Below are 27619 nucleotides of genomic sequence, written 5' to 3'. Positions count from 1 at the left end.
TTACACTCGCGAAGGTCCACTTACGGCAGGCCCGCTGGACGCCTCGAGGAGTTCTTTATGGCTGCGGGGATGATGCACAGCTCCATCGCCACGCCGCTACAGATCTTTGAATGCTATAAAACTACACTCTTAAACGCAAAGCTTAAGCTTCCTCCAAATGTTTCGAACGCTGTTTCCAAGGCCTGCATTTATAAAGCCAAAGTTTATTGATAATGGTGGAGAGATCTCAGCACGAGGTGTTACTGTGGGGGCAAGAAAGGCGGGAAAAAAGGAAACGATGGGGATGACAGAAACTGAGAAGCAAAGTACATGACAAGCAAGCCTCTGCGTTTCGTCGAGTCCCAAAGTTCGCAGTTTCAAGAATTCAGTGGGAGCTGCTAGCTTGAAGAATTGTATACAATCCCATACTAAACAAGATCGCGTGCCCTGTACTACAAATTCGTTTGAAGATGGACGCTTTAAGCGTGGCTTCGTGGTGAGGGTGTTCATCTGAGCAGGAGGTCGTGGTTGCTATTAGCGGCGAAAAGTTTGAGTGGTACCCTCTCGTGAGTGACGTCACGGTCAGGACGCCGCTTGTTTCGGCTCACCCGGCTCGCTCGGCTGCCGCGTGCTCGTTCCCTACGGGCATGCTTGGGGTATCGGTGGCTCCAGCCGTACTTATTGAAGAATATTTCGGATTAATACTGCTACGATGCCTAAACCGCACTTGCTTCTTCGAGACCGCGTTAGTCGTAAAAATTTGCGACTTGGATATCACTACCTATCTATCGTTGGAGAGGTCTACCGGTTTTGATATGCATATGCAGTGGCGTAGCCAGAAATGAAGACAACTATGAAGAAAACTAAAATATGTATTTTTTCACAAAATAATTCACTCCTATGGTCCCAAAAATTGTGCCAAAAAATAACTGATATCAATGCTTCCATGATTTTGTCTATTTAATAAGTAAAGAACATATCACACGAAGTTTATAACTATATAAATTGGAAACCAGCAAAGCAGTGCTAGCCGGATATGAAAAATGAAAAGGCCATGAAATAAAAAAGTTCAGGACAAATATTGTAATAAAGCTTTGTCATTCAAGAACCTTGTTTATATTTTGGTACATATGCAATGGCCAGGGAAAAATATCAATGACACAGTCCTTTGTCACAACGTATTGTGCAGGAGCAGCTCTCACCGGTCGTTTATTGTGAGTAGTTGCACCGAAATTATAGCCGCAATAGAGAGCACGTCTATAGAGCAGAAGTTCTGCAATATATACGAGGGCGAGTCAAAGGAAAGTGATCCAATGCGAATATATGGCAAACGGGATACCTTACTTAAACGTACTCTCCATGAGCATTTAGACATTTGTCCCACTGACTTACGAGTCGCGTGATCCCCGTCTCATAAAACACCATGGGTTGCTGCTTCAAAATGTTGCTGACGTTTTCACGTCGTCGTCCAACACGAATCTGGTTCTCTTGAGCTGTTTTCTCAAATGCCCCAAAATGTGGAACTCCCAAGGCGACCGTTCTGGGCCGTATGGCGGATGTTGCAGCGTTTCCCACTTGAACTTTGCGAGTCGTGTATTGACCACATCAAATACGTGGGGATGGGCATTGTCGTGGAGCAAGATGACCCCATTCGTCAATTTTCCAGTTCGTTCGTTCTTGATTGCTACACGCAGCCGATCCGGCGTTTCACAATATCGGGAATGATTGATAGTCTCTCCACGTTTAACAAATTTGATCAGTAATGGCGCATGATAACCGAAAAAAAAGTCAACACCTTTCCGGCATGGAGCTGTTGAATTCGTATGTTTCTAGTGTAAGCTTTCCCGCCATGTTTCAGGCTCGTAGCAGTAGTGGCAACATCATTCGTCCATAGTCACAATTGCAGACAAGAAGTAGTCACCCTCACTGTGATACCGGATCGGATGAGTCAAGGCAGTGCCGAATCTCTCCGTCTTCCGGCGACGGTTCAAAATTTTGGGCATCCATTGCACACACAAGAGCCGATAACCGAGATGTTCATGAATTAAGTTGTGAACCGAACTGTGCTTAATGTCTACACGCTTTGCCAGTTCACCGATGCTTATGCTCCCTTCTTGTCTAATGAACTCATCAACCTTTGCAATTGTGTAGGGGGTGATGTAACGGTGGCTTTGGCCGGTCTTACATAGTCTGTGCCGCTTTCACGTCTATCTTTGAACTGTTTTTTGCTCCACTGCTTCACAGTGGCCAATAAAATGCAATGTTCACCGTAAATGAGGGATGCCTCCGTGCTACGCACATGCCTCGCAGATAATGAGCCGAATGGTTCTTGCATTCGGTGGGTTGGGTCAATGTCATTGGACTCGTCCTCGTACATTAAAAATGCGAAGATATAATCGAATATACAAGTGCGAAGATACAGCCTGATAAAGGGCAAAAAAATCTCACTGGAAACAATGTTTACAGCAGGCATACACAAAACCTCGCAGCAACATATTTATATATAGGTATAAGCCTCAAAAAAATCTACGCATCTAAGCAATTAACAACTATGGCGTCGATGATAGGAAGACCATAGGAGAGATGCTGGCAGAATTCACGGAAAGCAATGAGCTGCGATTAATGAACGCTTTCTCCAGGAAGCGTAGCAGCAGAAAGTGCACCTACAAAAGCACTAATGGTGAGACAAGATATGAAATAGGTTTCATAGTTTCTACTGTTTCAAACATGTTTAAGGATGTTGACGTGTTAGGTAGAGTGCAGTGATCATAGATTCGTCATGTGAAGGATTCACCTCGATTTCAAATGATAAAGGATGCAATTGGTCAGGAAGAAACAGGCCAACCTAGATGCAGACCAATTAAGGCTGCTACTTGCAAACAAATATGCAGCTTTAGAATAGAGAGATGAAGACGACATAGAGGTAATGAACGAAACTGTAACTAGGCTGGCTTCGGAGGCAGCAATTGAAAGGGGAGGTAACGCACGAAGGGAATCACTACGCAAACTTTCCCAAGTAACAAAGAACCTAATAAGGAGATGACAAAGAATAAAAGTGTCCAATTTAATAGATAAACTAGAATTCGCGGACCCATCAAAACTGATCAAGGAGGAAATAAGGGATATTCGAAATTATAACATCAGAAAGACTGAGGAAGCTGTAAAAAGTGGAGGAAGCATGGAATGAGCGAGAAGAAAACATGACATAGGACAAACCAAGATGTATGCACTGAAAGATAAGCAGCGTAATATTATTAACAATCTCGAAGCTGTAGTAAATGCAGCGGAAGAATTCTATACTGACCTGTACAGTACCCAGAGGAGTCAGGATACCTCAATTCGAAAAGCTAACGACCAGGATACAGAAACACCTCCCATAACGAGCGATGAGGTCAGAAGAGCCTTGAAAGACATGAAACGGGGAAGAGCGGCAGGAGAAGATGGAATAACAGTCGATTACAGATGAAGGAGACATAATGCTTGAAAAACTGGTGGGTCTCTTCACGAATGTTTATAAACTTTAAGGGTCCCAGAATCAGGAAGAAACGCTGTACTAATCCACAAGAAGGGAGACGTTTAAGAATTGAAAAACATAGGCCCAATAGCTTACTCCCAGTAACATATAAAGTATTCACCAAGATAATTTCCAATAGAATAAAGGCAACGCTGGACGTTAGTCAACCAAGGGAACAGGCCGACTTCAGGATCCAATACTCTATAATGGATCACATCCAGCCATCAATCATGTAAGCGAGAAATTCGCAGATTACAATCTGCCTCTCTATATGGCTTTCATAGATTACGAAAAGGCAGTTGATTCAGCAGAGATACCGGCAGTCATAGAGGTATTACGTAATCAAGGAGTACTGGCCACTTACACAATTATCTTAGAAAATCTCTCCAATGCAATTCATGGCGCGCTTGGAAGTATTCAAGCTATTAAATTGGGAAAGCTTAGGAGCAAGGATTAGCGTCGAATATCTCAGCAACCTACGGTTTGCATATGACATTGTCCTGTATAGCAACACTGGAGAGGAGTTACAACAAATGATTGACCTTAACAGAGTAGATTTAAGAGTGGGGTTGAAGATAATTGTGCACAAGAGAAATATAATAATGAATAGGCAGGCAAGGGAACAAGTGTTCAGGAACACTAGTGAGCCTCTAGAGTCCTGTGAAGGAGTATGGTTACCTACGTTAATTACTCACAGGGAACCCCGATTATCAGAGGGAAATTTACAGAATAAAAATAGGTTGGAGCGCAAATGGCAGACAGCGTCAGCTCCTGAGTGGAAGCTTACAATATCATTGAAAAGGAAGGTGCACAATCAGTGCATTTTACCGGTGCTACCATATGAGGCAGAAAGTTTGAGACGGACAAACAAGCTTGAGAACATGTTAAGGACCACGCAAAGAGCGATGGAACGAAGAATGCTAGGCGTAATGTTAAGGTACAGAAAGACAGCCGTTTGGGTCAGAGAGCAAATATACTCGTTTGCTCTCTGATCCAAAGCGCCTTCCTTCTGTCTCTGTCCTCGTGTTACTGCCGAGAGTTTCTGTGAAGAAATGTCAAAATTTGATGTTTTATCACGAACTACACGTCGTGAGCCAAGATGTTTAGCGGGTTAAAATCCCGGCAAATATAGGACAAAATAGAGTAGGATTTGCACTTGTCCATGACCCGCCGCACACCCGACAAATAAGTATTTTCATGTTTTGTGAGTCATTATGGAAGTAATGGCCGAATACTGCCCTAGGAAGGCTGATTGAGTGTCCTTTGGTGAAGCTTAGTGGGCCTCCCTAATTTAGCTGCACCTGAACTAGTATAGCCCCCACGACACTTGGCATTTTTTTTTTCGTTTTTGCGGATGTCAGGTGCCACTCCGAACCTGGAGATACACTGTACTGGATGAGTCTTCAAACTTACGACTTTCAGATTGCAAGTGCGATGTTCTACCTCTGCCCCATGCAACCGGCTTACCTCTGCCCCATTCCCCTTACCGACTACCACTCTATTCTTCTGCCTTGTCCTTCTCTTCCACTTCTTTCACTTGTGGCGTTCTTCGTTCGTGCTACGCTAGCCGACCCCTCTCCATTCGAGTTCGCACAGGAGTAAGGCAGATGTTTAGTCAAGGTTTCACGAAGGACGTAAAGCTTCATCTGGCTGGCAGGAGTAGGAAAAGTGCGTTTGCGAGGGTTGTCATCAAGTTTGGGAATCACGGCTAAACGAAATGTCGCAGGACCCAAAGCTTCAACAACATAGAAACGACTTGAAAACTGGGCTAACAGTTTTTGGCAGTGCCGAGGTAAGCGCAGTGCCCGTCGAACCATACGGAAATTGGCCAGTTGAAAAGAACGAGCAGGACTTCACTGAGAAGACGGATTGAACTCCACTTGGTGGTGTATGATTGCTAGCCACGCTTGGAGGTGAGCTTGGCGCATGGTCTTGGTGGATTACAAGTTTACGGGGCCTTCTTGCAGAGACGCATTTAGGCCAAGAAGTTGTCCTTGCGGCAACATTGGCGTCCTCCCGTATAGGAGCTGAGACGGCGTAGTGCGAGTGACTTCCGGTTGGGACATGTTAAGAGCGAAAGCCACAGCTTCGACGTAGTCACCGAGTTGCCGTTGCTGCGGTAGACATAGGAAGAAATGATGTGGTGCTCTCAAACGGTCCATATTTTGTGGATGCCGATGTTTAGGCAAGGAAGTTTTGAAGGCACGCGGTCTGAATGCCATGCCACGGTCAGAAATCAGCAACTTCATCGTGCCGTACCGGAACATGAGGCACTCGATAATAAAGGTTATGACATGAGCGGGTGCAAAGTCAGGGATGCTCGAACTTCTACCCATTTATTCAGGTAGCCGGCGGCCACAATCACAAATTTTTGGTCATCCTTGCTGCGAGCAAACGGGCGCATGTGCTCAGTGATCACACTATCCAATAATTCCCTAGAAGGGGCGATTGGTTGTAAGGGCACAGGTTATCGGTTGTTTACAATCTGATGACCTTGATAAATGGTGCAAGATGAGACGGCGCGCATCCCAGACCACCATCACATTTCTTTAACGCGAGCCAGAGTCTTATGCTGATCCATGTGCTCCGCAGAGGGGGTGTCGTGATACATGCAAAGTAGGGACGGTCAAATGGTCACATGCACTACTGGTAGTAATGATCCACTTGCTGTACATCGATGATAAAGGAGGCTATGTCGGACTGTATAAGCTGACAAAAGTTTCTCAAGGCAGCGCTTAGGTCTACTGGTATGAGAAAGGTGCCGGACGATGTCTCAGTTTTTGGTATCCTTTGATTGTGTAACTTGGAAATCAAGTACTGCAAATTCTGGCGCAGAGTAGCTAGTAACGACAGGGTTGCGTGAAAGGTAGTCGGTGTCTTGGTGAAGCGAACTACGATGAGCGACCTTGAAGCTGTAGTGTCCAAGTTTGAGGGTTGTTTGAGGACACATGATGTGGTTAGATTGGTTGGTAGTGAAGTGTAGACGGTACTTTTTATGTCTGGTTTTTTGCCCCCGTTGGCTTGGAAAAAGACGGTACTAGATCAATTGCCTCCTGTGCTAATCCACGTGTGGTTCTTGTTTGCTCTTTCGATAGCTGTGCAGACAACATTCCTGAATGGTCGATAGATTGCTGTTTTTTACTTCTAAAGTTTTGTGCGTGACTCGGCGTGAATGTCCTTCATAAGGCAGGCTTGTTGCGAAAATGAACTTAGTTGTGAGTGGCGCCGGTCTTGTCGTGTGTGCTCTTCTTCCTAAGTCCTGGTCTTCTGCGCCTTGCCTTTACTACTTCAAGCATGAACCAACTAGCCCAAGCAAGAGTTTTATTTGAGGGCCCACCGGGCACGTGTGGCATTTAGGTTTTCGTTTGTAGCCAGCACAGCACAACGTTCTCAGTAACAATAGTAAAACGCTTGCCGTAGACGTAAGGCCGAGCCTTCTCAATGGGCCAGACTACCTTGAGGCACTCAAGTTCTGAAGCATGATACCGACTTTCTGGTTAACTGAGGTGGTGACTGGCACAGACAGCGGGCTTCTAGTGCCTTTCAGAGTCTAATTGCAAGAGAACCGCCTCAAGGCCGTCTAAGACCACTGGCGTCGGTCTAGATGATGCCAGGGACATCCTTTTGATAGTGTGCGAGAGTCGGTGGAATTGTCAGGGCCCTCTTAGAATTTCGAAGGCTGATTTCCTGGTCGAGGCACCAATGACACTTCTAATTTTTCTTCGGGAGTTCACTGAGGTGCGCCGTGTGAATGGCGAAGCGAGGCTCAAAATGGCGGAAGTAGGAAACGAAGCCGGTCTAGCAGACGGAATTCTTGTTAAAGTTTCTAGCTTCGGTTGGTCAGGGCTGATCCCGTGGGCACCCGCCACATTACCTAAGTAGGTAAATTCTGGATGGCCCAAGAAACAATTTGAAGGCTTTACGCGGAGCCCAGCATCATACGAGCGCGCAAGACGTACTCCAAACGTCGGTAGGGTTCGGAAAGCGTAACTGCATCAACGGTGATGTTATCCAAATGCACCATCGCCACCGACCACTTCAAGTATCTAAAGACCCGGTTCATTTGTCGCTGGAACGTATCAGGTGCATTTGAGAACACGAAACAAAGGCTGTTAAAATGGTACAGGCCGTCCATTGTGATAATGCAGTCTTCTCCAGGTCCTTCTCTTCGAGCCCGACCTGCCAGAAGCCGGAGATCGCAGTGCGAAATCTAGCCCCTTGAAGCTTATCTAAGGCGTCGTTGAGGCGGGGTAGAGGGTATACGCCCGGCTTGGTAATGCTGTTTAGGCAGCGACAGTCTAGGCAATATCGCCATGTGCCGTCCTTCTTTCACGAGAACTACTTGCGATCGCCAACTACTGAACGAGAGAGGTATGACGCCACGCAGTAAGATATCTTTCACTTGAGTTGTAATTTGAGCATTTAAAGAAGCAGAGACATCACAGGGGTTGTCTTGAACGGGTGCATGGGAGCCAGTGTTAATTTCGTTAGGAACAAGAGCAGTGCGGCCGAGTTCGCTCGGTGATAAAGCCAAGGCCCTTTCATATTTCACCAGCAATGCTCGAATATCGGACTTCAAGGATGACGTTAGGTTTGCGCCGAAATGGAACACATTCCACTTGATGGAGTCATCGCCACTTTCTGGAGAAGTACAGCGTTGCACTGTTGCGAAGACGGAGAAGACGACGCGAACACAGTTCCAGAGTGCAGGCACAGCGTACGGTCTCATAGGCTGAGCACCAAGAGAGCAAATGCAGAAGATGAGCGCAGTGAAGAACGCGGGATGGACAATTCCTTGCCTGGTCGCTAGCAGATAGCGTATTCAACAAAGTCATCCGCATCTAAGCATGCGTCCATGTCGCAAAGAAAGGGTGCCCGCACAGCAGAAGACAAGGAGATGGTTGCCGTACATTTTGCCAGATCACAAAAAGAAAGAAATGGTGGCGGGAGAACTTGTTCACTTTTCTGGGCCTGCGGTATAAGCACGGCCGTTAGCTCACATATCCATGTTGAGAGGGAGTGTTCACTCGTACGAAAGTAAGATAAATATTTCCGGAATGAGGAAGTGCCATTGCTCAGGACGGTGTAAGCTCCTGCGACCCCGTGGACGCCCGACTTTAAAATAAAGCGGACATACGAGGACAGCCCATAATATGTGACTGTGTTGGCTGCCTGTTCAGCTGCCGGATTGTGAGGGAGCAATCCTATTATGCACGCGGCGTTGAGCACCCAGAATTGAGCACCCAGTGGTATGAACCCCTTGTTGAGAATCAGTTGCCGCCCAAAATTTACGGCGCGAAGAGGTTTTGCAACAGAAAGAATCGGACATTAAAATTTTCTGAAAGCAGTCACAGGTATCGAGATTTCTCCAAGGCATGGTAGACGAGTTCCTCAGCTACGAGGAGGCCGGCTGGTGCGACCGTTGCCGTCTTCAGATGGCAATGAATCGGGAGTGCACTAGGTGACAGCAAATGAAGCGCTGCACCTGTGTCCACTAGGGCTTTAACGTTTTCCGGTGGACCACCTAGGTAGACTTTTAACTTGGACATACGTGTTAACGGGCACAATGACAGGAGAACTTGAAGACTCATGCGGGGCCCTGCCCTCATTGGCATTCTGCGAAGTTTTCCGGTGATGTGGTACGACGCAAACACTCTCGACTATAATGGCCCACCTCATTGCATTGATAGCAGCGCATGGTTGTAAAGCGATGGTGGTAAGCGTTCCAGCGACGGGATTGGCCTGCTGATGCTTGTTGGCTTGAAAAAGGCCGGGGGCGGGGCACTGTAGGGGAGCGTTGCACTATGGGAGGCTCCAGTGCAAGAGCTAAGGCAGCAGGAACTGTAGACAGCTAGGAGCGGCGGACGAAGCGTTCAACGTTGGCTTCAATGATGGCGTTGATGAAGGCTTCGGTAGCAATGAGGCGGTCGGTACAGTTTGGACAAACAGCTAGGGCCTTCCTCGACAGGCACGCGACATGAGAAGCGACGTCTTGAAAGCTGTAGTGGCGCTTTTGCACGTGCTGTAATTCTATATGATGTGAGGGCTGAAGTTGGGCGTGGCCATAGCGAGACCCGAGCGCCGAGACAAGACCTGCTTAGTTGGAGTGGTTAAATGCCGGCATGAACTGCAGAAATTCAGTGGCAGCAGAACAAAGCTGAGTCACGAGGATTTGAGCTTTGCGTTCAGTTGACCAGGAGTGGACCGCAGCGACAAACTCAAACTGCATACGAAATCCAGACCATGACTTCGTGCCGTGGACTTGGGAAGGCTCCCTGACGTTGCTAAGTGATGGAATTGGGAAAAGGAGATTGAGGCGCCGAGACAGATGGAGCTTTATCAGTGGAAGCTGGCGACAGGAGGCTTGAAACAGGTGTGTTGAGGTCGGCGGTGCGACTCTCCACAAAAGGCACACGCTGGACTGAACAGTTCTCAACGGAGAGTAGTCGCAGGTGAAGGCGTGCTTCAAGAGAGTCCAAGACAGCCGACAGGCCGGGCGCAGGTTAACGGCGAGTGGAATATGCATCAGCAGAGGGAATGTTTGAAGGCCTCCTACAAGAATATGAAGCCAGAGATGACGACGATGGTTCCGTAGTGGCGGTGTCCCTCGGCGAAAGGGCGTGGTCCAGTTGCCTGTCCGATGACGGTATCGCATAGAATGCGGCCCCAATGCGAACGAAAGCATCGTACTGGGGAACATCTTGCTGCAGTTTATCATAACCACTGTCACCAAAATGTAACAGGTGTCCAGCGCTTTGATCAAATTTGGAGCAGCACATGGCACACTTAAATCTCAGCCATTAGAAAGACCAACAAATGCCGGGACCCACGGCCACTGTATGTAGATGTAAAGCCTACATGGGACACCGCCGCTAGCATCCTGCTTGGAACGCTGGTTCTGGTCATCTGACAGTTTTCTGTTGCTCTATGTCTTTTACCTGATTGTTTTTTTACCTTTTGTTCCAACATCTGTCAAATTGTCCGAGTAATTTACTACTTATCCGCAATGCGTCTCTCATCAACAGGCCTCGAGGCTTCCGCCTTGTCGGCTTTTGTTCTTGCCCCTGATCTGCCGCTGGAGTTTTTCTTACGCGGTGGGAAGATAAGCCTACCTGTGGCTTTGGTCCCGAGTGATGACGAAGTGATTCGCATGAAGAATCCCAAGACAATTGAAACCGAACTTCGGATGGCTTCGCCCAATTTTCAATAAATCGCCGAAGTTGGACAGTTTGACCGAAGCGTTGCTGTCCGCCAGAAAAGGCTTGTGTTCAATATTTACTCAAGTGTGATGTTTTCGCGACACGTCTGGTGAGCAGTTTCATTCCTGATCACCTTGCATGTGCCAAAATCCTAGTCCGTGGTGTCGACATAGGTATATGTCCCAAAGAAATTTTGGAAATGCTTGCAGTGGCAGGCGTGAACTCTGTGTGCTTGCAGCCGTGTCGTTGATAATAAGCGCATGGCACAGAGACACCTATTGCTACACTTGCTAGAATGAACCGCTCATCGGAAATAAGGCATTGCAACTCATATGCCGAGTTAAGCCTCTATCAAATGTGTCCTTCTGTGTCTGAAATGATGGTGATTTGGGCATTTCATAAAACGTGGCACGTGCAGCACACGATGCCAAATTTGTGAAGACCATAATTCAAATGACTGCTTTTCCTGAAACGAGTCATGCTGCCTTTGCAGTGGTACGCACCCTGCATATGAGCCTAAGTGGCCTGCAAGGTTGAAAGGAAAGCATATCCTCGAAGTAATTGATATACGTCAATCCTCTCGTCGTGAGGTCATTAGAGAAATTTATAGGAGGAATGAAAGGTCTGCTGCTATAAGGGGCCGTCAAACATCGTGCGTAGAAAACTCAATATTTCAGGCTGTGGCAACTTCCATAGAAAAGGCATTTGGATATAATACTTCCATTGTTAGCATTCGATATAATACTTGGATTAGCATTGCATACAATACTTCCTCATTTCACGCCTTTTCCTTTAATTAACACCTACTTGCCCGCTAGAGAGGAAGATACCCGTTATCTTGATACGTCTATTGCTTGCAGTATGAAGATCATACTAGTGGGCGATTTTAATTTTCATCATGTATCGTGAGGTTTCCTAACGGACCCTTGTGGCAAACGCTTGTGGGAATGGGTTCTTTTAAATCATTTTTCTTGCTTCAATTCTAGAACACATACTTTTGTTCGGAGTCAATCATGATCTGCCCTAGATCTTGCATTTGCTACCATGAGCATTTCTGTCACCTTCTGGAATACTGTTGCTTTCAGAACAAGCAGTGATCACCTCCTTATAATTTTTGAACTGCTTGCCCTGTTAACTAGTTCAGACAGTCATGTGCGCACTTTGGGCAATGGCGCGAAATTTAAGAATACGTTAAAATCAGCTTTAAACGCTCAGGAGGGCATGGAGAGGGATATTAAAGCAATGTGCCTAGGCTTAATTCTAAAACAGTAATCAAAAAAGCTCAATTGGAAGTACAATCTACTAAGGCTGGATCATGTTGTCCCTGCTGGAATTCTGATTGCGAGCGAGATTTTAGATGTCGAGAAGCTGCACGGGAAAACGTTTCTATAACCAATGTCCTGTGAATTGGGCTGATTATACATATATAGCTACTGCATTTAAGCTAAGGATCATTATCATTCCAAGCACTACGCATATGTTGCGAAGCCTAGCAATAAAAAAGCCCTGTTAAAATTTATTTGATCCCGTAAAGTTATAACGGAGCCCGTGAATATCGACTCTGTAGTTCTATCAACAAAATAATTATCAGAGTCACTTCAGAAAATTGCTCAAGGACTTGCGCGACGTTTCAAGCACAAATTGCCGATACGACTAAATAAACCTCTTTGGGAAGACGACTTCGTAGAAGTAACAGCGACAGAGCTTGAGGGCATTATTAGGTCAAAACCGGCGCGACGACAGCCCCAGGTCCAGATGCTATTAGAAGAGGAACGCTTCAGTTTTTTTTGAATATGTGCCTCCTGACCTACTCAACAAAGTAAATTGACCTCTAAAAATGCAAAGCATTTAAGAGAGTGGAGAGCAGCCAAACTTATCCCACTGTTGAAGAAAAAAGCAGCTGGACTTGACTTGAACAACATAAGACGAATTTCTCTTACTTCTAATGTCATGAAATTATTAGAAAGGGTTGTTCACGACCGTATAACAAGTTTTATGCCGAATGACACACTTTTCAGTTCTTGTCAGATTGGATTCCGTCCCGACCACTCCGTGTGATGTGCCCACGTAGATTTAGAGAGCCGCATTAAACTTGCTGGCCGCAAACTAGACTACGCAGCTTAGGTGACGCTAGATGTAGCGAAAGAATACGACTCTAGAATGTTGTGTTCTACTCGATATGCTTCAGTCCACCATTTTTCCGAAGTCTATAACTGCTTTGATCATGAATTTATGAGGGATAGACAGTTTTATTGTTATCAATGCGGTATTTTGATGTCTAAACCCAAGGAGACAAGAGGTGTACCACAGGGTACCGTTCTTTCTCCTGTCTTGCTTAACATTTTGGTAAGTACAATTGCATTGTCTCTGAAAGCATATGTTTATTTTTATGTGGGCAATGTCGAATTCTTACAGCCGCAAATAATTTTCATTCACTACACCAGTCATTGCCGAAATAGGAATGCTGGAGACATGGCTAGAGGGGTTATGCATTTCGTTAAATATTGGCAATAGGGCAGTACTAATCTTTCTTTTAACTGCGCAGCTGGATATATCTTTACAATGCCGCCTGAAAATAATTCCTCAAGTTGACGCAATGAAGTGCCATGGTGCTATTTACAATGGCAAGCTCACCTGGCGCAGTCACATTGAACATATTAAAACAAAGGCAGGATGCGCCGTAACTATGCTCCACCAGCTCAGCCACCGTCGCTCTAGACTGCGTAGGGATGCCTTACTGATGATATAGTATGATATGCATGTTCGGCCCATGTTAGAATTCGGCTGCGAAATTTTTCCGGTAGTCCCGCCTACAAAATTAAACGCTTCATACTTTTAGGAAGGTAAGCTCTACGATTATGTTTCAGGTTACCTCGATTCGTTGCTGACACTGTTTTATATGAAGAAGCTCATATACCCAAACTATACTGTGAAGATTCTGCGTGCTCACGGTGCAGATTTTAAAAAAAATATGACTTTTTAAAAGACTTAGGCACTATGTATTTATCACTGAACCGTCTCACTTTTTTGAAGTATCGTGGTCGAGATTACACAGGCCACAAAGAATATTTGTGCAAGCGCAGTTACAACAGTTGGATCTATGCACGCGTCAAGTTTTCGAATCAAATAATCCCTTACCATGCCTCTATATTGAGTTCGGTGGCATATTTCCAAATCACGCTGAACTAGTACTAAGCATACATTTAATTATTATCTTACACGACCGTCTGTACCAGCTAGCCACTGACAATGTAATAGCTACTGACCCTTCTCTGTGCATTGAAATGGCAGGAGTTGAATCTTCTCTTAATCACTTCAATCGTCTTACTCTCTTCGCCTTCCAGACTTCACATCCATATTTCAGGCAGAATTATTAGCGATTATATTAGCATTACGAAAGCTTCCCCAAAATGACCCGCTAGCTGTTATTGTGACCGACTCGCTGTCTGTATTTACAGCACTTACTGCATCTTCAAATTCAAGAATCCGACGAAAACTTTGTTCGATGGTACCTCAGTACTTAAGGAAGGTTTGTTTTATTGGATACCGGGACGTCGGGGGTTGCACTTGAACGAAATGGCTGATTCACTCACACGAGCTTCCCACAATGGTCCTATCATACCTGTTTTGCCGACAGCAGCTTATGTCACCGCGGTTAGGTACAGAAATTTCTCTATATCGCAAAATTCTGCAATATCCATGCTAACGCCATTTTCCGAATTCTACCATCTTGGCTTTCCACGGAATAACAATTGGTGTCCTTCAAGACAATTGGAAGCCTCCTTTAGAAAAGTGAGATGTCGTATACCGGCTCTAAATTTTTACTTACACAGGTGTGGTCACCCTATGACCCTTCTGTGTTCATTTTGCAATGCTGCTGAATCTATGTAACATTACCTTCTCTCGTGCCATTGATTTTATAGACAAAGAAAACTCTTAGAAAACTCAATTAGCAAACTTGAGCTATCGCAAACCTCACCAACCATTCTTTCTTTTGGGGCGACATCACAGGGACGCAGCCACAGGAATGATTTTCTCGCAGTTTACTATATTATTAGAGAGATAGAAAGAGTACCTTGAGTACGAATACGTCGATTGGGATCTTTTCCGGAAAATTCCAGCCGGAACTGCCCCCTCAAGCGAATCCTTCAAACAACTAATTACCAATCTTAAACAGGCCGTCAAAAACGCCACCAAAGAAATCAGCACAAAACTTGAAGTCCCCAAAATGGATTCACGGTTAGCGCATCTCCTGGAGGCTAAACACGCTCTTGGAGAGAGGTGGAAAATGCAGAAATTAAATCGCCGACTACGAGTTAAACTAACGTCACTCAACAAGGAAATAGACTGCTATTCCAAGCAACTGGCCCTGCAACAGTGCGACGAAACGTGCAACGAAACGGACAGTCGCATGAGAAGAGGTAGTAAGTGGAATCTGCTTAAAAGCCTCCTAAACGATAAACAGTCCCGGAATGCGCTAAATCTCGCCTTCGACAGGCTCATACATAAGCAGGCCACATCGGGCCTCACAAACGATGTAATTGTCAACGACCTGGCGCGAACTTACCTACCCGTCAAGGAAGGAGATTCGAAAGGCATAAGCGCGAGAGCGGCTTACACGGGGCTAGACAGGCCAGAATTAGACGAATCTTTTACGATTTCAGAAATCAGAGCCGTACTCTTCACCCTAAATGGAAGATCGGCCCCGGGGCCAGACGGGGTCACCAACAAGCTCCTCCGGAACCTGGACGACAAGGCCATCGAATTCCTAACGGCAGAGATAAACGAGGTGCGGAGCTCGGGGCAGGTCCCATCGGAACGGCGCACCGCAAAGGTGGTGCTCATCCCCAAACCGGAAAAACCTCCGCACATAAATAACCTGCGTCCCATCTCTCTAACATCATGCATTTGCAACGTGGCAGAACATGCAGTACACAATCGCATCGTCGAACACGTAGAAAACCACGAACTATTTAGGCATAATCTAATAGGTTTCAGAAAGGGATTAGCTCTCCACACAGGATGCAGTGCTCCCCCTGAAAAGATCTATATTCGATAACGAGACGCGGGACGTACTAGGTATCATTGCACTCGACCTCGCTAAGGCCTTTGACAAGGTGGCTCACGAACACATCTTGAACGAAATTTCCCATCTCTACCTAGGGCGGAAATTCTTTAATTTCACTCTCTCTTTCTTATCGGAAAGGAAAGCGTTCCTTCGACTGGGCACGATCTCGGGCGGTCCATACGAACTGGGCAAATGCCGAACCCCTCAGGGCTCGGTCCTATCCCCGCTACTATTTAATATCGCCATGCATAAGCTCTCTGAAAGCCTGGCCGCATTCCCAAAAATAGGCCACGTAATCTATGCAGACGATATCACAATCTGGTCCCTGGGGGAACTTTGGCCGATCTAGAGCAATCTCTCCAGGCGCCCATAGATGTAACGGAAGAATTTCTTACATGCACGGGTCTCAAGCTGTGACCGACCAAATCCGAACTCCTCCTCTACAGACAGTCGAGGCAGGGCGTTAGGAACCTCGAGCCTCTAGAAACGCTGCCAGTCGAAATTACAACACGAGAAGGGCACCCCATTCCGAGGGTGAACTCCATCAAAATTTTAGGACTTTTAATCAACGCCAAAGGCTGTAATGCAGAAGCTCTAAACAAGTTGGGCGAGCAGGCGAAAAATATACTAAGACCCATAACTAGCATCGCAAGCAAAAGGGGGGATCTCTAGAAGGACGTCCTACTCAGGTTCTTCCAAGCTTTATTCATCAATCACATTACTTATACGGCACCGTACCTCAAATGGAGCAAAATTGAAAAGAACAAACTCGACACGCTCATCAGGTCCGGCGTCAAAATAATACTCGGTATTCCACAATCCGCTAGCACATTAAAACTACTTGAACTCGGAATTCACAATACCACAGGCGAATTCATTGAAGCACAGTTTATTGCACAGATCTTCAGGCTTTCGTCAACTAAGCCGGGAATCAAGATTCTTGATGAAGCTGGTCAACTCCCTACACAGGCACCGCTCAACCGACCCACCCTGCCTAAATTAGCCCGTGATGGTATAAAGGTTGAGCCCGTGCCGAGGAACATCCACCCAATATATAACGAAGTTCGCAGAAGAGCGCGGGCTAGAGCCATTCTTCGACGAATCGATCCTTACGAGGTAGATGCATTCTTCGTCGACGACGCCAAATATGGCCGCGAAGACAGGTTTGCAATCACGGTCGTTGACGCGCGCGGAACACTTATCAGCGCCGCATCAATCTACGCTAAACACGCGAACGAGGCGGAGGAAACCGCGATAGCCTTGGCTCTTCAAGCCGCAAAAGGCCCGGCGACCATTTTCTCCGACTCGCGGACGGCGGTCAGGGCTTTCTCGTCCGTTCTAGTTTGTAAACACGCAGCCGACATCGTTAACAGATGCTTTCGTATTAATACGCGAGAAGAAACTGCACGTCATACAATAGCATGGTTCCCGGCCCACATGGACGAAGCAAATAACCGAGCGGCTTGCAACCCTAACGAGCGGGCCAACTGCCTGGCGCATGAATTCACGAACCGCGCCCGAGCTAGCGGTCCGGCTCTCCCACAGGATTGCCCCTTCAAAGATAAACTTACAACCTTTCACGAAATTACGTCACACAACAGACACAAGAGGAGAAAATTCCCTCCCCCCAGCCCGAAACTGAACAGGGTCCAGGCTGTTACTTTCACGCTTTTACAGACGAGATCGTACCTCACCCCGAGAGCGCTTAGCTGGATAGACCCGAACTTTCCGCAGTCGTGCTCCAAATGCGATCATGCGTGCTGCTCCTTCGACCACATGCTCTGGCTGTGCCCGTACAACGCGGGCTCCGACTTTCATAACAAGTCCAAGTGGGACACCTTGCTGAAGAGCTCGGATTTCCCAAACCAACTACAGGCCGTCCAGAGGGCCTGCGACGTCGCGGAGAGTCACCAGCTCCCTGTCCCGTCGTGCGCGGAGCCACCATCTTTATCCGGGAGCCTTCGGTTCCCCCCAGTGGAGTTTTTCAGGACACCCTAATAAAGGTCTTATCACTGTCACCTTGGTGGATTTCGAAAATAATCTATCATTCATTCATTCATTCATTCACAAAACTTCATTAGGGTCCTGAAGCCCGGTCTTTTCAGACCGAGGCGGGCCGCGTCCACGTCGGCACCGCCAGGCCGAGCCTTATGGCGTCATCGTGGACCCTCTGGACAGCCCGTAGCTGATCTTGATATGAAGAGCTTGTTATCAACTTGCGCCAGTAAAGCCATTTTTCTTCGGGGTCGGCGAGAGTCGCGGGACAGCCCGCCAGCATGTGTCTGATGTCAATGATGCCATCGCACACATTACAATCTTTCCTAATTTCTCTTTCGGGGGGAATTTTATTTATGAAGTACGGAGTGGGGTACGTCCCGGTTTGCAGTAAACGTAGCGTCACTGCCTGAGCCCTGTTAAATTTTACGTGTGGCAGAGGGAATTGCCTACGCCCCAAGTAGTAATATTTAGTGATGTCGCTGTAAGTTAATAACTGATCTTTATGCTCCCCGGAATGGTAGTGGGCGTCGGTTCGGTTCTGACCGGCACGGCAAGCAAGTCCTCGTGCCAGGTCGTTTGTCACCTCATTGAGGTTGGGCCGAGTCTCGTCCACTTGTCCCATATGTGCAGGAAACCATCGGATTTCAGTTTTGATAGTTTCGACCTTGTCGATAATTTTAGCCGCAGTCCCAGCTACATAGCCTTTGTCAAAGCTCTTAATTGCTGCTTTGGAATCGCTATAGATGAAAGACCATTTACGGTTCCTGATGGCTAGAGCAATCGCGGCTTGCTCCGCCACCGTGGAATCCTTAGTGAAGATGGTGATGGCGTCCCGTACCTCACCCCGGCTGTCGACCACCACGGCGGTGTAGGCCTCTTTGCCTTTGACCCAGGCAGCGTCTACAAGGGCCGCCTGTTGTCCTAGCTGTTCAATTTCTTTCAACAAAGCTTTCGCTCTCGCTTTTCTCCTGCTAACATTGTGTTCCGGGTGCATATTTCTCGGGAGGGGGGTGGTTCTGATCGCGTCTCTAAGTTTCGCGCTCAATTCTACCTCGGATTCCTTCGGGTTCATTGATCTATTTGGGTCTGTCCCTATCGCTTTGAGTATAAGCCTGCCCGCTCGCGTTTTCGTCAGTCTTTCCTGCTGCGCCATCTGTTGCGCTTCCGCCATCTCCTCTATCGTATTGTGCACGCCTAGGTTCATGAGCTTCATGTTCGAGGTGCTGATGGGTATACCTAGTGTAGCCTTTACTAACTTTCTGATCAGAGTGTTTAGCTTGTTCAGCTCGGCCTGCGACCATTTAAATAGACCTGCCACGTAGGTGAAGTGACATAGAGCGAAGGCGTGCACTAGCCTTAGAGCGCTGTCCTCACCCAGGCCTCTGTGTCTGTTGCTGATTCTCCTTAGTAATCTGATGACTTGGTCCGTCTTGTTTGAAATGTGCTGAATGGTATTCAGGTTGGTACCTCCCGCTGCTATGTGGAAGCCTAAAACTTTAATATTTTCCACCTGCCTGATCGCGGATCCGTCGTGACAGTGTAACATAATCTTGGGTTCCTCCCCGGGGACGTAGCCCCTGGGTCTTCGACCCCTGCGTCGATGTTTTAGCACCAAAAGCTCCGACTTTGCCGCCGAACAGTTGAGTCCCATCTCGCCTAGCGTGCTCTCCACGGCGTATATGCTCTCTTGCAGTCTGGTCTCCGTTTGGCCTACGTTACCGTTGGCGCTCCATATGGTTATATCATCGGCGTATATTGCAAAGTGTATACCTTCTATACTCTCCAGTTTCCTCGCGACTCTGGTCATTGCTAGATTAAATAGCATGGGCGAAAGTACGGCCCCTTGCGGGGTGCCCCTGTTTCCCAGGTTCATCACCTTCGATTTTAGTTCACCTAGCGTGAGGCTCGCTTGCCTACCGCCCAGAAACGCCTTGACTACACTGTATAGCCTCTCGCCCAACCCCAGCTCGGACAGGACCTCGAGGATGGCCTTGTGCTCTATGCGATCAAAAGCTTTTTCGACATCTAGTCCCAGAATCGCTCTCGCGTGCACCGGGCTAATGTGTATGAGCTGGTGTTTGATCAGGAGCATGGCGTCCTGAGTCGATAGTCCGGGGCGGAAGCCGATCATGTTATACGGGAGTATGTCATTTTGCACGACGTATCTAGTGAGTCTGTTGAGAATAACGTGCTCCATAGCTTTACCTATGCACGATGTAAGCGATATTGGACGTAGGTTATCCAGATGGAGTGGTTTGCCCGGTTTTGGTATGAGGATGGTGTTAGCTATCTTCCATTCCTCTGGATAGTCTCCCTTTCTCCACAACTCGGTGAAATGATCCGTCAGGAAAGTGATCGACTCATCGTCTAGATTCATTAAGAGTTTATTGGTAATACCGTCGGGTCCGGCTGCCGATCTACTAGAGAGACCATGGAGGGCGGCCCGTACCTCACCCTCAGTGAAATCGCGGTCCATTTCCTCGCATGGTCCTCCCATGTACTCCACGCGTTCGTCGCGATCGCCCGGTTGTTCGAGCGGGAGATATTTGTCCGCCAGCTGTCTCATGACTACCTCCTGAGTCGTGCACTGGCTGACTTGATGTACCAGTTTTGTAATTGCTGTTCTCTTGTTTGACTTAGTGTCGCTCTCGTTCAATAGATGTTTGAGGAAGTTCCAACTGCCTCCATGTTTGATTCTGCCGTCTGCCAAGTGGCAAACTTCGTCCCACTGCTGTTTCACGAGCGTTCTCGAATGCTCCTCGATCTGTCTGTTTAGCAACGCTATCTTTTTCCTGAGCTTTCGGTTCAGTCTTTGCGTTTTCCATCTTTGCAGAATGGATTGTTTGGCCTCGATCAGATGCGCGAGCCTACTGTCTATGCTCTCTATGTTTTCTTCGGTCTTAATTTCTTTAGTGGCCTCCCTGAGGTCCTCTTCGAGCTGGTTGATCCAGGTCTGGAAGGACTGTCTGCCCGCTTCTATCGGTTCCGATTCTAGTCTCTTCGCTCTAACTTTCCTAAAAAGGTCCCAGTCCGTGCACCGAAAGGTTCTAGTCTCTTGTTTCGGCATACCTATACCTATGTGTATGATATAGTGGTCGCTGCCTAGATCGGTGCCCGAGTTTTCCCAACTAGCTTGTTTCGAGTTGTTGACAAAAGTTACGTCGGGCGTAGTCCCTGCACGTGGACGTGCCACAGCGGGTAGGGAAAGACGGATCGGTGATCAGGCACAGTCCCAAGTCCGTGGCAAGGTTCCATAACCCCTCACCTTTCTTTGTATTCCAAGCGTATCCCCACGCTTGGTAGGGGGCATTAAAGTCCCCTCCGATGATGAGCGGGGAGTTCTTTGCGACTGCGAGTGCCTTGTTGAAAAGTGCCCTAAAGCTTTGTTTCTTGTAGGTGGGACTGCTATAAATGTTCAGGCAGAAGATACTCTGCGCCCTGCCCTTGTGCCTTTTGAGTACGACTTCTACTAGGATATACCCGATTTTACTCAATCCGAGATGGATTTCGTGTTCGATAAAGGGTAGCTTTTTGTCAACGAAGGCGGCCAACCCCCTTCCGGAATATTTTTCTCTAGATACCGATTTGTACCTGGTTAGCTTTACTTCGTCCGCTAAAGTTTCCTTCAGCATAATTACTTTTGGTTTGACCCCCATCGATCTAATTAATTGGCGCAGCGATGCCTTTTTGTTGTGGAATCCGCGACAATTCCACTGCCACACACTAAAACTGTGGGCGCTATCCATGATTATTGAATGGGTTCTTTATGTTAACATGCATTATTTAAAATTCCTAACAGTATTTTTATAATAATTCTAAATCCCATTTCATGAGTCCCACGCTCTATTTCTTATCGGAAAGGAACTTCAAATTCAGGAAATTCAAATCTAGTTTGCTTTCAGTTCTAACATACTGGAAACCACGTGCTTCTTGGCCAGTCCACAACAATGGGTATGCGCCATTGTTTGTGAGACAAGATAAGACGCCGTTCGCCGATACCCACTCTCAGGTCGCCCTATCCTTGCGTTTGCGCTTCTCTTCCTCCTCTTTCACTTGAGGCGTTCGTTGTTACCATTACAATATATTCAAACAACTATTACTGCTAACAAATAAGTACAATCCAGCTCACCTGGGTCTTCCAAACTGTATTTGATATAGCGGTTTATATCGGGATCTTGGACGTCTGGGCACCACATCACGAGGCACGCCTTCCTGCACTCTGCAAACGTGAACCTCCCTTTAGGTTATCATCATACGGAATAAGGCGTCGCCTAAAACATAAAATGCGCGCACATGTGCTGCATCAAATTTACGTTTGCATTGCACACTTTTGTACATAGTGCTGAGCTCTACTGAATGTCGCACGGATTTGTGCATGTTAGCCAATACGGCACAGTCCGGGTTAGCCTCCTGGCCTTTCATTTATCCCCTATTCACTCTGAAATAAAGCTTTGTCATGTGCCATTCCATATGACAGGGCCAATGCCTTCTATTGTGAAAAAAAGAAACACTTGTAAGACGCTTAAGGTTCCACTTTAAGTGTGGAAAGAGACATCATTCAAAGATCCCCGACCCTTTGTCACGCTTCCCGGCAGCTGTAGCTTATGTAAAAGTAATGTTTTCCTGGAAACGCTAGCAGGGAAAACTATAGACGAAGGCGAGCTTTCTCGTTCTTTTTTTTTATCCCCCCTCTCAACAGTGGGTGCCACCGCTGTCGCGGGTGAGCGGAGGCGAGAGGCATCTGGATGGGTTCGCAAGGAACCGCGGCTCCTAATAATTAAGACAGACCTCAGAGGGGAGACGGAAGAGAAGTTTGCGTTTGAGATTCCGCGTAACAAAATGATGTGTTCGCGCCTATTCAAATTACAATACGGCGCCCTTTTGTCTGTAGGTTCTTTTAGCTCGTAATTTACCAATTTTCTGACGTATCTTACCTTGAGAAATCGACACTTTGCAAAAGGAAAATTTAGCTCCCCGTGCTGTAGGCCTGGGGAAGCGCTCGGGACGCGTGGTGCGAGGGTATTTGCGTGCAAAACATTTCCCGTTATTCCTTTGTTGCTACCTCCGCCATCGAGTTTGATGGAGTGACATTAAGCTTGCGTTGTTTGTTTAGTCGTCTTACGTCGCGTCAAAATATTGGAGGAAAGCTGAATTCCGTTTTCCTTTTTTGGAAGCAGAATGCATTTGTTACTTTTCGCGATGCTGGATCGCCAGCGACCAGGTGTAGAGTTATCTGCACTGAACAACCGCGACCATACGTCGGGCTCATCGTTGTTGGCCCTTTAAAGAAGAGGGTTACGTGAAAAATGGTATGTTCAATCTGAGCGGCAGTGTTCGGGCAACTGGCAGCCCAATTGGATTTTACGTCTTTGTATTCGCTCTTGCTTATCTCTTCCTGCAGGGTAGAAGCTGAACTACCGGCATTACAATGCGCATTTAGTGCTGCGCAAACTGTTTCGTGCATGCATAAAAACAAAGCTAAAATAAAGCTCAGCTATGAACTGTAGTAGCTTGAATAGATGCTCACACATCCAACCTGCCGCACCACCAGCTGTCGAAGCAGCCTGAATTTCGTCGGCCAGCCGTTGCTTCATTCGCTCACTTATTTCGCACTACAAGTGACCGCACAGAACGATCGCGGACTTTGTATTGTATTTTCCAACAGATTGCATTTGTGTCATACAACTCGTCGCATGAAGGAGCCAATCTATGTGCTATCGGATGTGTAGCAACGTGCGATGCGGCATGAGACGAGTTTAAATCTAATCGTTAGCAAATACGGCCCCTGATTTTCATTTCATTTCACAATAAAAAGACCTGTATTCGCTGGCGCGCGCACACTTGCACGGTTCAAGCCGGCGAGACACCTGCAGCGCATGCCCATGCGCCGAGAGCTGTGACTGTGCACCGAGCACAACAGCGCGCTCTCAAAGTGCTAACCGTGAAGCCGCTCAATAAAAAATAAAGAAAAGAGCGCCGTCTTTTGAAGACTACCGCCGTCCTCCTCTCCTGGGACTTCCTTTGACGTTCGGCCTTCCCATTGGCCGAACGCCTACACGCGCTTTTCAAAGCGAAGCTTTCCGCTACGTTAAGCTGCTGTGGTACTGCATGTCGCTAACGCCGGCCACGTCGGTACGTAGCTGAGACGCACGCCACTAACGCCGCCCTCGGCGGGACCTGGTTTAGACGTGGGCATGTCGCCAAAATATAAAAGGCATGTGCTGCCGGTGTTTTGCTTCAGGACACTTGTTTATGAGCTTTCATTCTCAAAATTCTGAGGAATAACTTTGCAAGGAATATGAGACAAGGTGTGCGCCATGTGGAGGGCCTGTGCGGTTGCGATTCGGAATGATTATTCGCCAAGCGACGCCCGCGACGTTCACGACGGATTTTCTGCAACACGGGGCTCTCAACGCTATCGCGTTAGTACATGACAGCAGTGTGGCACAAAGGAAGCGCGACACGGGGAGCTCGTGTCAACATTTACGCAGCGTAGCATGTGCACAATGCCCTCTTGACGCCGTAGCTATACATAGTTCCGTGTTCACGAAGCCCTGCTGCTGGGCCTTCGGATGCATCACACGTGTAAATGGCGGCAAGTGACTCTGCCGAATTCCATGTGCGAAGCGAGAGGCGGTGCGGAGGTAGGTCTGGCTTCAAAGAATCAGCTGGACTGATTTCAACGCAACGCTATGGTCTCGGCTCTGTGAGGTAAGCGAGCGATTCTTCGCTCATTACTAATCTCATATGTTGCCACTTGTATGCGAACTCGTAACTTTTTCGCTCTCCTAAGTGCCGCATATTCGCGCTGCGTTTATTGGTAATTTTGGTGGCCGACTTCGATCAGGTAGTCGTAAAACGCACATGCTTTTTGGTGACTGAGTCATACATTCCATGGCGTTGCCTTTGTTTGGCCTCAATGTGTAAGAACACCATCTATTTGTTTATCGCAGTGCAATACGAAGCGGTGATGGGGTGGCAACGATACCTTCAAGGCGATTTGCCATGCCGACAGAGTGTGCCGACAGTTGATATAGGGTGCGTTTAAATTCTGGCCAGCATTAGAGACAGTCTACATAGGTAGCAAAAGAGACAGCTGAGACAGTTTCGTGGCCACGTAGTGGAACACGTTGCTAGTCGTCCAGAAGCAGCACAGAAGACGCTTCTGGTACGTGATGCCACCTCGCGGTGACAAGAAAAGTTCAGAGAAGCAAACATTTCTGTATTTTAAGTATTTGCGCCTAAAAACCTATCAAAAACACTATGTAGCTTACATTAAGCGCGTGGGATAACGTGTCTACATTTTCCTATGCGCAAGAAACCTTCCTGTTGGCTTTCGACGCGTCCTGCTCAGCCGCCATCTTGTTTGATCAGGAAAGTAGCTTGCATGGTTTTCGACTTCGATGCTGTCTACTTCGACGTCTCCGTGAGGATCGGAACGAGACTTAAGATGGCCGCGGTATGCCTATAGCCGTGTACTTCGCCCTATACGGCAAGTATTGGAACATAGCCAGAGCTTCGCGCTTTGTGTTCGCGACGCTTACTTAGCGTTGAAGAGACTCGCATGGGCCCGTACATTGGAAACCGATCTGCTCAAGTGGCTTACTGCAGCATTGCTGAGAAGCTGCTGAAACGCTGTGTTCTCGCCGTTTTGTTGGCGCTGAAACAAGGGAGGAAGCACGAAAAGTAGAGCCAACCAAGCGCAACCATATTCAGACTTCCTACAATACAATCGCCATACAATCGCAGCGCGATTAGAAGCTGGAGCAGCGGCGGCACGGTGTGACCACGTTTGTTGGCTTTGGGGACCAGTGGCAGCATTTCCAACAGCCGTAGGACCACTTGCTTGGAAAAGTGGTACCACCACGAGAACTCCGCGTCGTTGTATACTTCCATGGGATTCTGTCAATCCTTAAGCCGTGGCCGTAATGGCGACACGTATCGGTATGCCTCATTCTCCGTAATATTGCGCACACGTCCGGCGAAATCGGCAAGGTCGTCGAGGCTGCCGTAGCAGGCGGCCATCTTGCTTGCTAGGCCAGAGTAGCGAAAGTCGCACTTAAGGTTGCCAATGACCGCACTTTACTTTCCGGCACTCAAGTGTCGATTAAAGTTTACTTTAAGCACAAGAGTTGTCTATGAAACGCATTAAGCATCGACCGGCTACTTAAGTCATAAGTTAAGGGTAAGTTCCGTTTGTGAATACGGACCTGAGTCTGCATTCAATCGTTTTTCCGGTGTTCAGCCATGACGTACTCTTTAGTGGGCGCTGCTATTCTGACGCAAACCGAAAATTACCATATATCCATACGCGACCCAGTGAGCAGGCATGTCATACAGAAACGTGGGCACGGCAGCTTGCCTCAGCGTGCCGGAATGTCCTGGCGGGGAGCCGCTCGCTAGGTTTTAAACCGTATAGGGTGCACTTGCAATCGGCGCGCTCGTTCATGCGCAGCAGCTTCTTTGCAAAGTGTCAAATTAGTTCAGTAAGGCATGGGCGCCACGCGGAGGGCCTGAGTGGTGCGGGTTGATTTGTATCCAACAGTCAATGGCGCCGATGCATCCACCGGATTTTCTCCGACACGGAGCCCTTAACGCTATGGCGTAAAAATAAAAAAAGGGGGGGGGGGCGAGGGTACAAACTCGCACTCGGTCAGGCGAGGTTTGAAACAGCGAAGCTGGTCAGTTAGGGCCACCTCGTTCAAACGCGCTGCCCCGCTGGCTTGGGTGGATACTTGAAGCCGTTGGCCACGCTGAACTGCGGCACCTTCCCGCGTAACATCCGTTTCTCGACAGGTCCTACACAGACGCATCTCGTCGTGGTCGCTGGCCTCCGGGAAGATGTCTCGCAGCACGCACGTGCCTTGTGCATGATTCTCGACAGACTGAACCATGTTGAGCGTCCATAGGTTCGAGTCAAACCACAGTAAATCGCACACTGGGCAGGAATGTCCAAATTCCAACGAGAGGAACTCAGGTTGAAACTGAGCATTGGCACCACCGGTTGAGCTGCGAGCTCGGTCTTGGCTTACGCCAAGACCGAGCATGCTTCGCAGCGATCCAGGCCCTCTCTCGACTGACGCGTTCTGAGTCTTCGTGTAGTCGCCACCTCTTGGCTTCGGTCTCTCTAGCAAGTAGGTCGGGTCGGCGCGGCCTTGCCGTTGTTTCTTCCGCATCGCAGCAAGTCGCTTCGCGATGCGCAACCTCTTCTTCGGCAGTACGAACTTTCCTAGGCGACCCCATGGCGTTAACTGACCGAGCGCCGCCGAGCACATGCTTTCAAATCATTTTCAAGGTTGAGTGCACGCGCATTCCTAACCGTTATCACTGCGCATGCGCAGATCGCGGCGTGGCGCGAAACCGGCTGCGCGCAGTGTGTCCGTCCGTGGGCGTCGGTGGAGCTTTGTGATACGCGGTCCATTTTACGCCGAGTAAGCGCAGCTTCACTGTTAAAAAACAAAAATAAGCAGATTCCATGCACTGTGGGAATCAATGCAAGCGAAGCTTTGTCGGCTCTTTTGGTTTACTGACGTTTTTTGGCGGTGATATCATAGAGAAAGAAATTCAACAACAGGGGACACACTTCAAAAACTGGCAACAGGAAACACGTCACGCCTAGTTTCAACACCATCCGTTAGTTGACGCGAGCATCAGAAAAAAAAAGAATGTGAAATAAACTTCCAGACAACGTTTTATTTTTTTTTATTCCTTCCCACTAAAAGTGAAAAAGTTTTGTGTGTAAATGAACTTATACTTTGCAACTTTTCGTTGCGTTGCCTGGCAACAAGCTAGCGGCACACCAGACGCGCGTGCTTACGTCATGCGCCAGACAAGCCGCAGGAGGGAGCGAGGCCGGTCGTA

General features: G+C 47.7%; 1 protein-coding gene across 4 annotated transcripts in view; it reads right to left on the bottom strand.

The window, feature by feature from the left end:
• The window catches only part of LOC139055981 (uncharacterized), a 111470-nt gene that overhangs the window by 62330 nt on the left and 21521 nt on the right, over positions 1–27619 (bottom strand). For all 4 annotated transcript variants that reach the window (XM_070533704.1, XM_070533707.1, XM_070533705.1 and 1 more), the window contains one exon: positions 21888–21977. In XM_070533704.1, coding sequence (XP_070389805.1) covers positions 21888–21977 — 90 coding nt within the window. The remainder of the gene's footprint in view (positions 1–21887; positions 21978–27619) is intronic.

This window comes from Dermacentor albipictus, chromosome 2, assembly GCF_038994185.2.
Source record: "Dermacentor albipictus isolate Rhodes 1998 colony chromosome 2, USDA_Dalb.pri_finalv2, whole genome shotgun sequence".
Classification (NCBI taxonomy): Eukaryota; Metazoa; Arthropoda; class Arachnida; order Ixodida; family Ixodidae; genus Dermacentor; species Dermacentor albipictus.
This window is presented reverse-complemented; position numbering and strand designations above follow the sequence as displayed.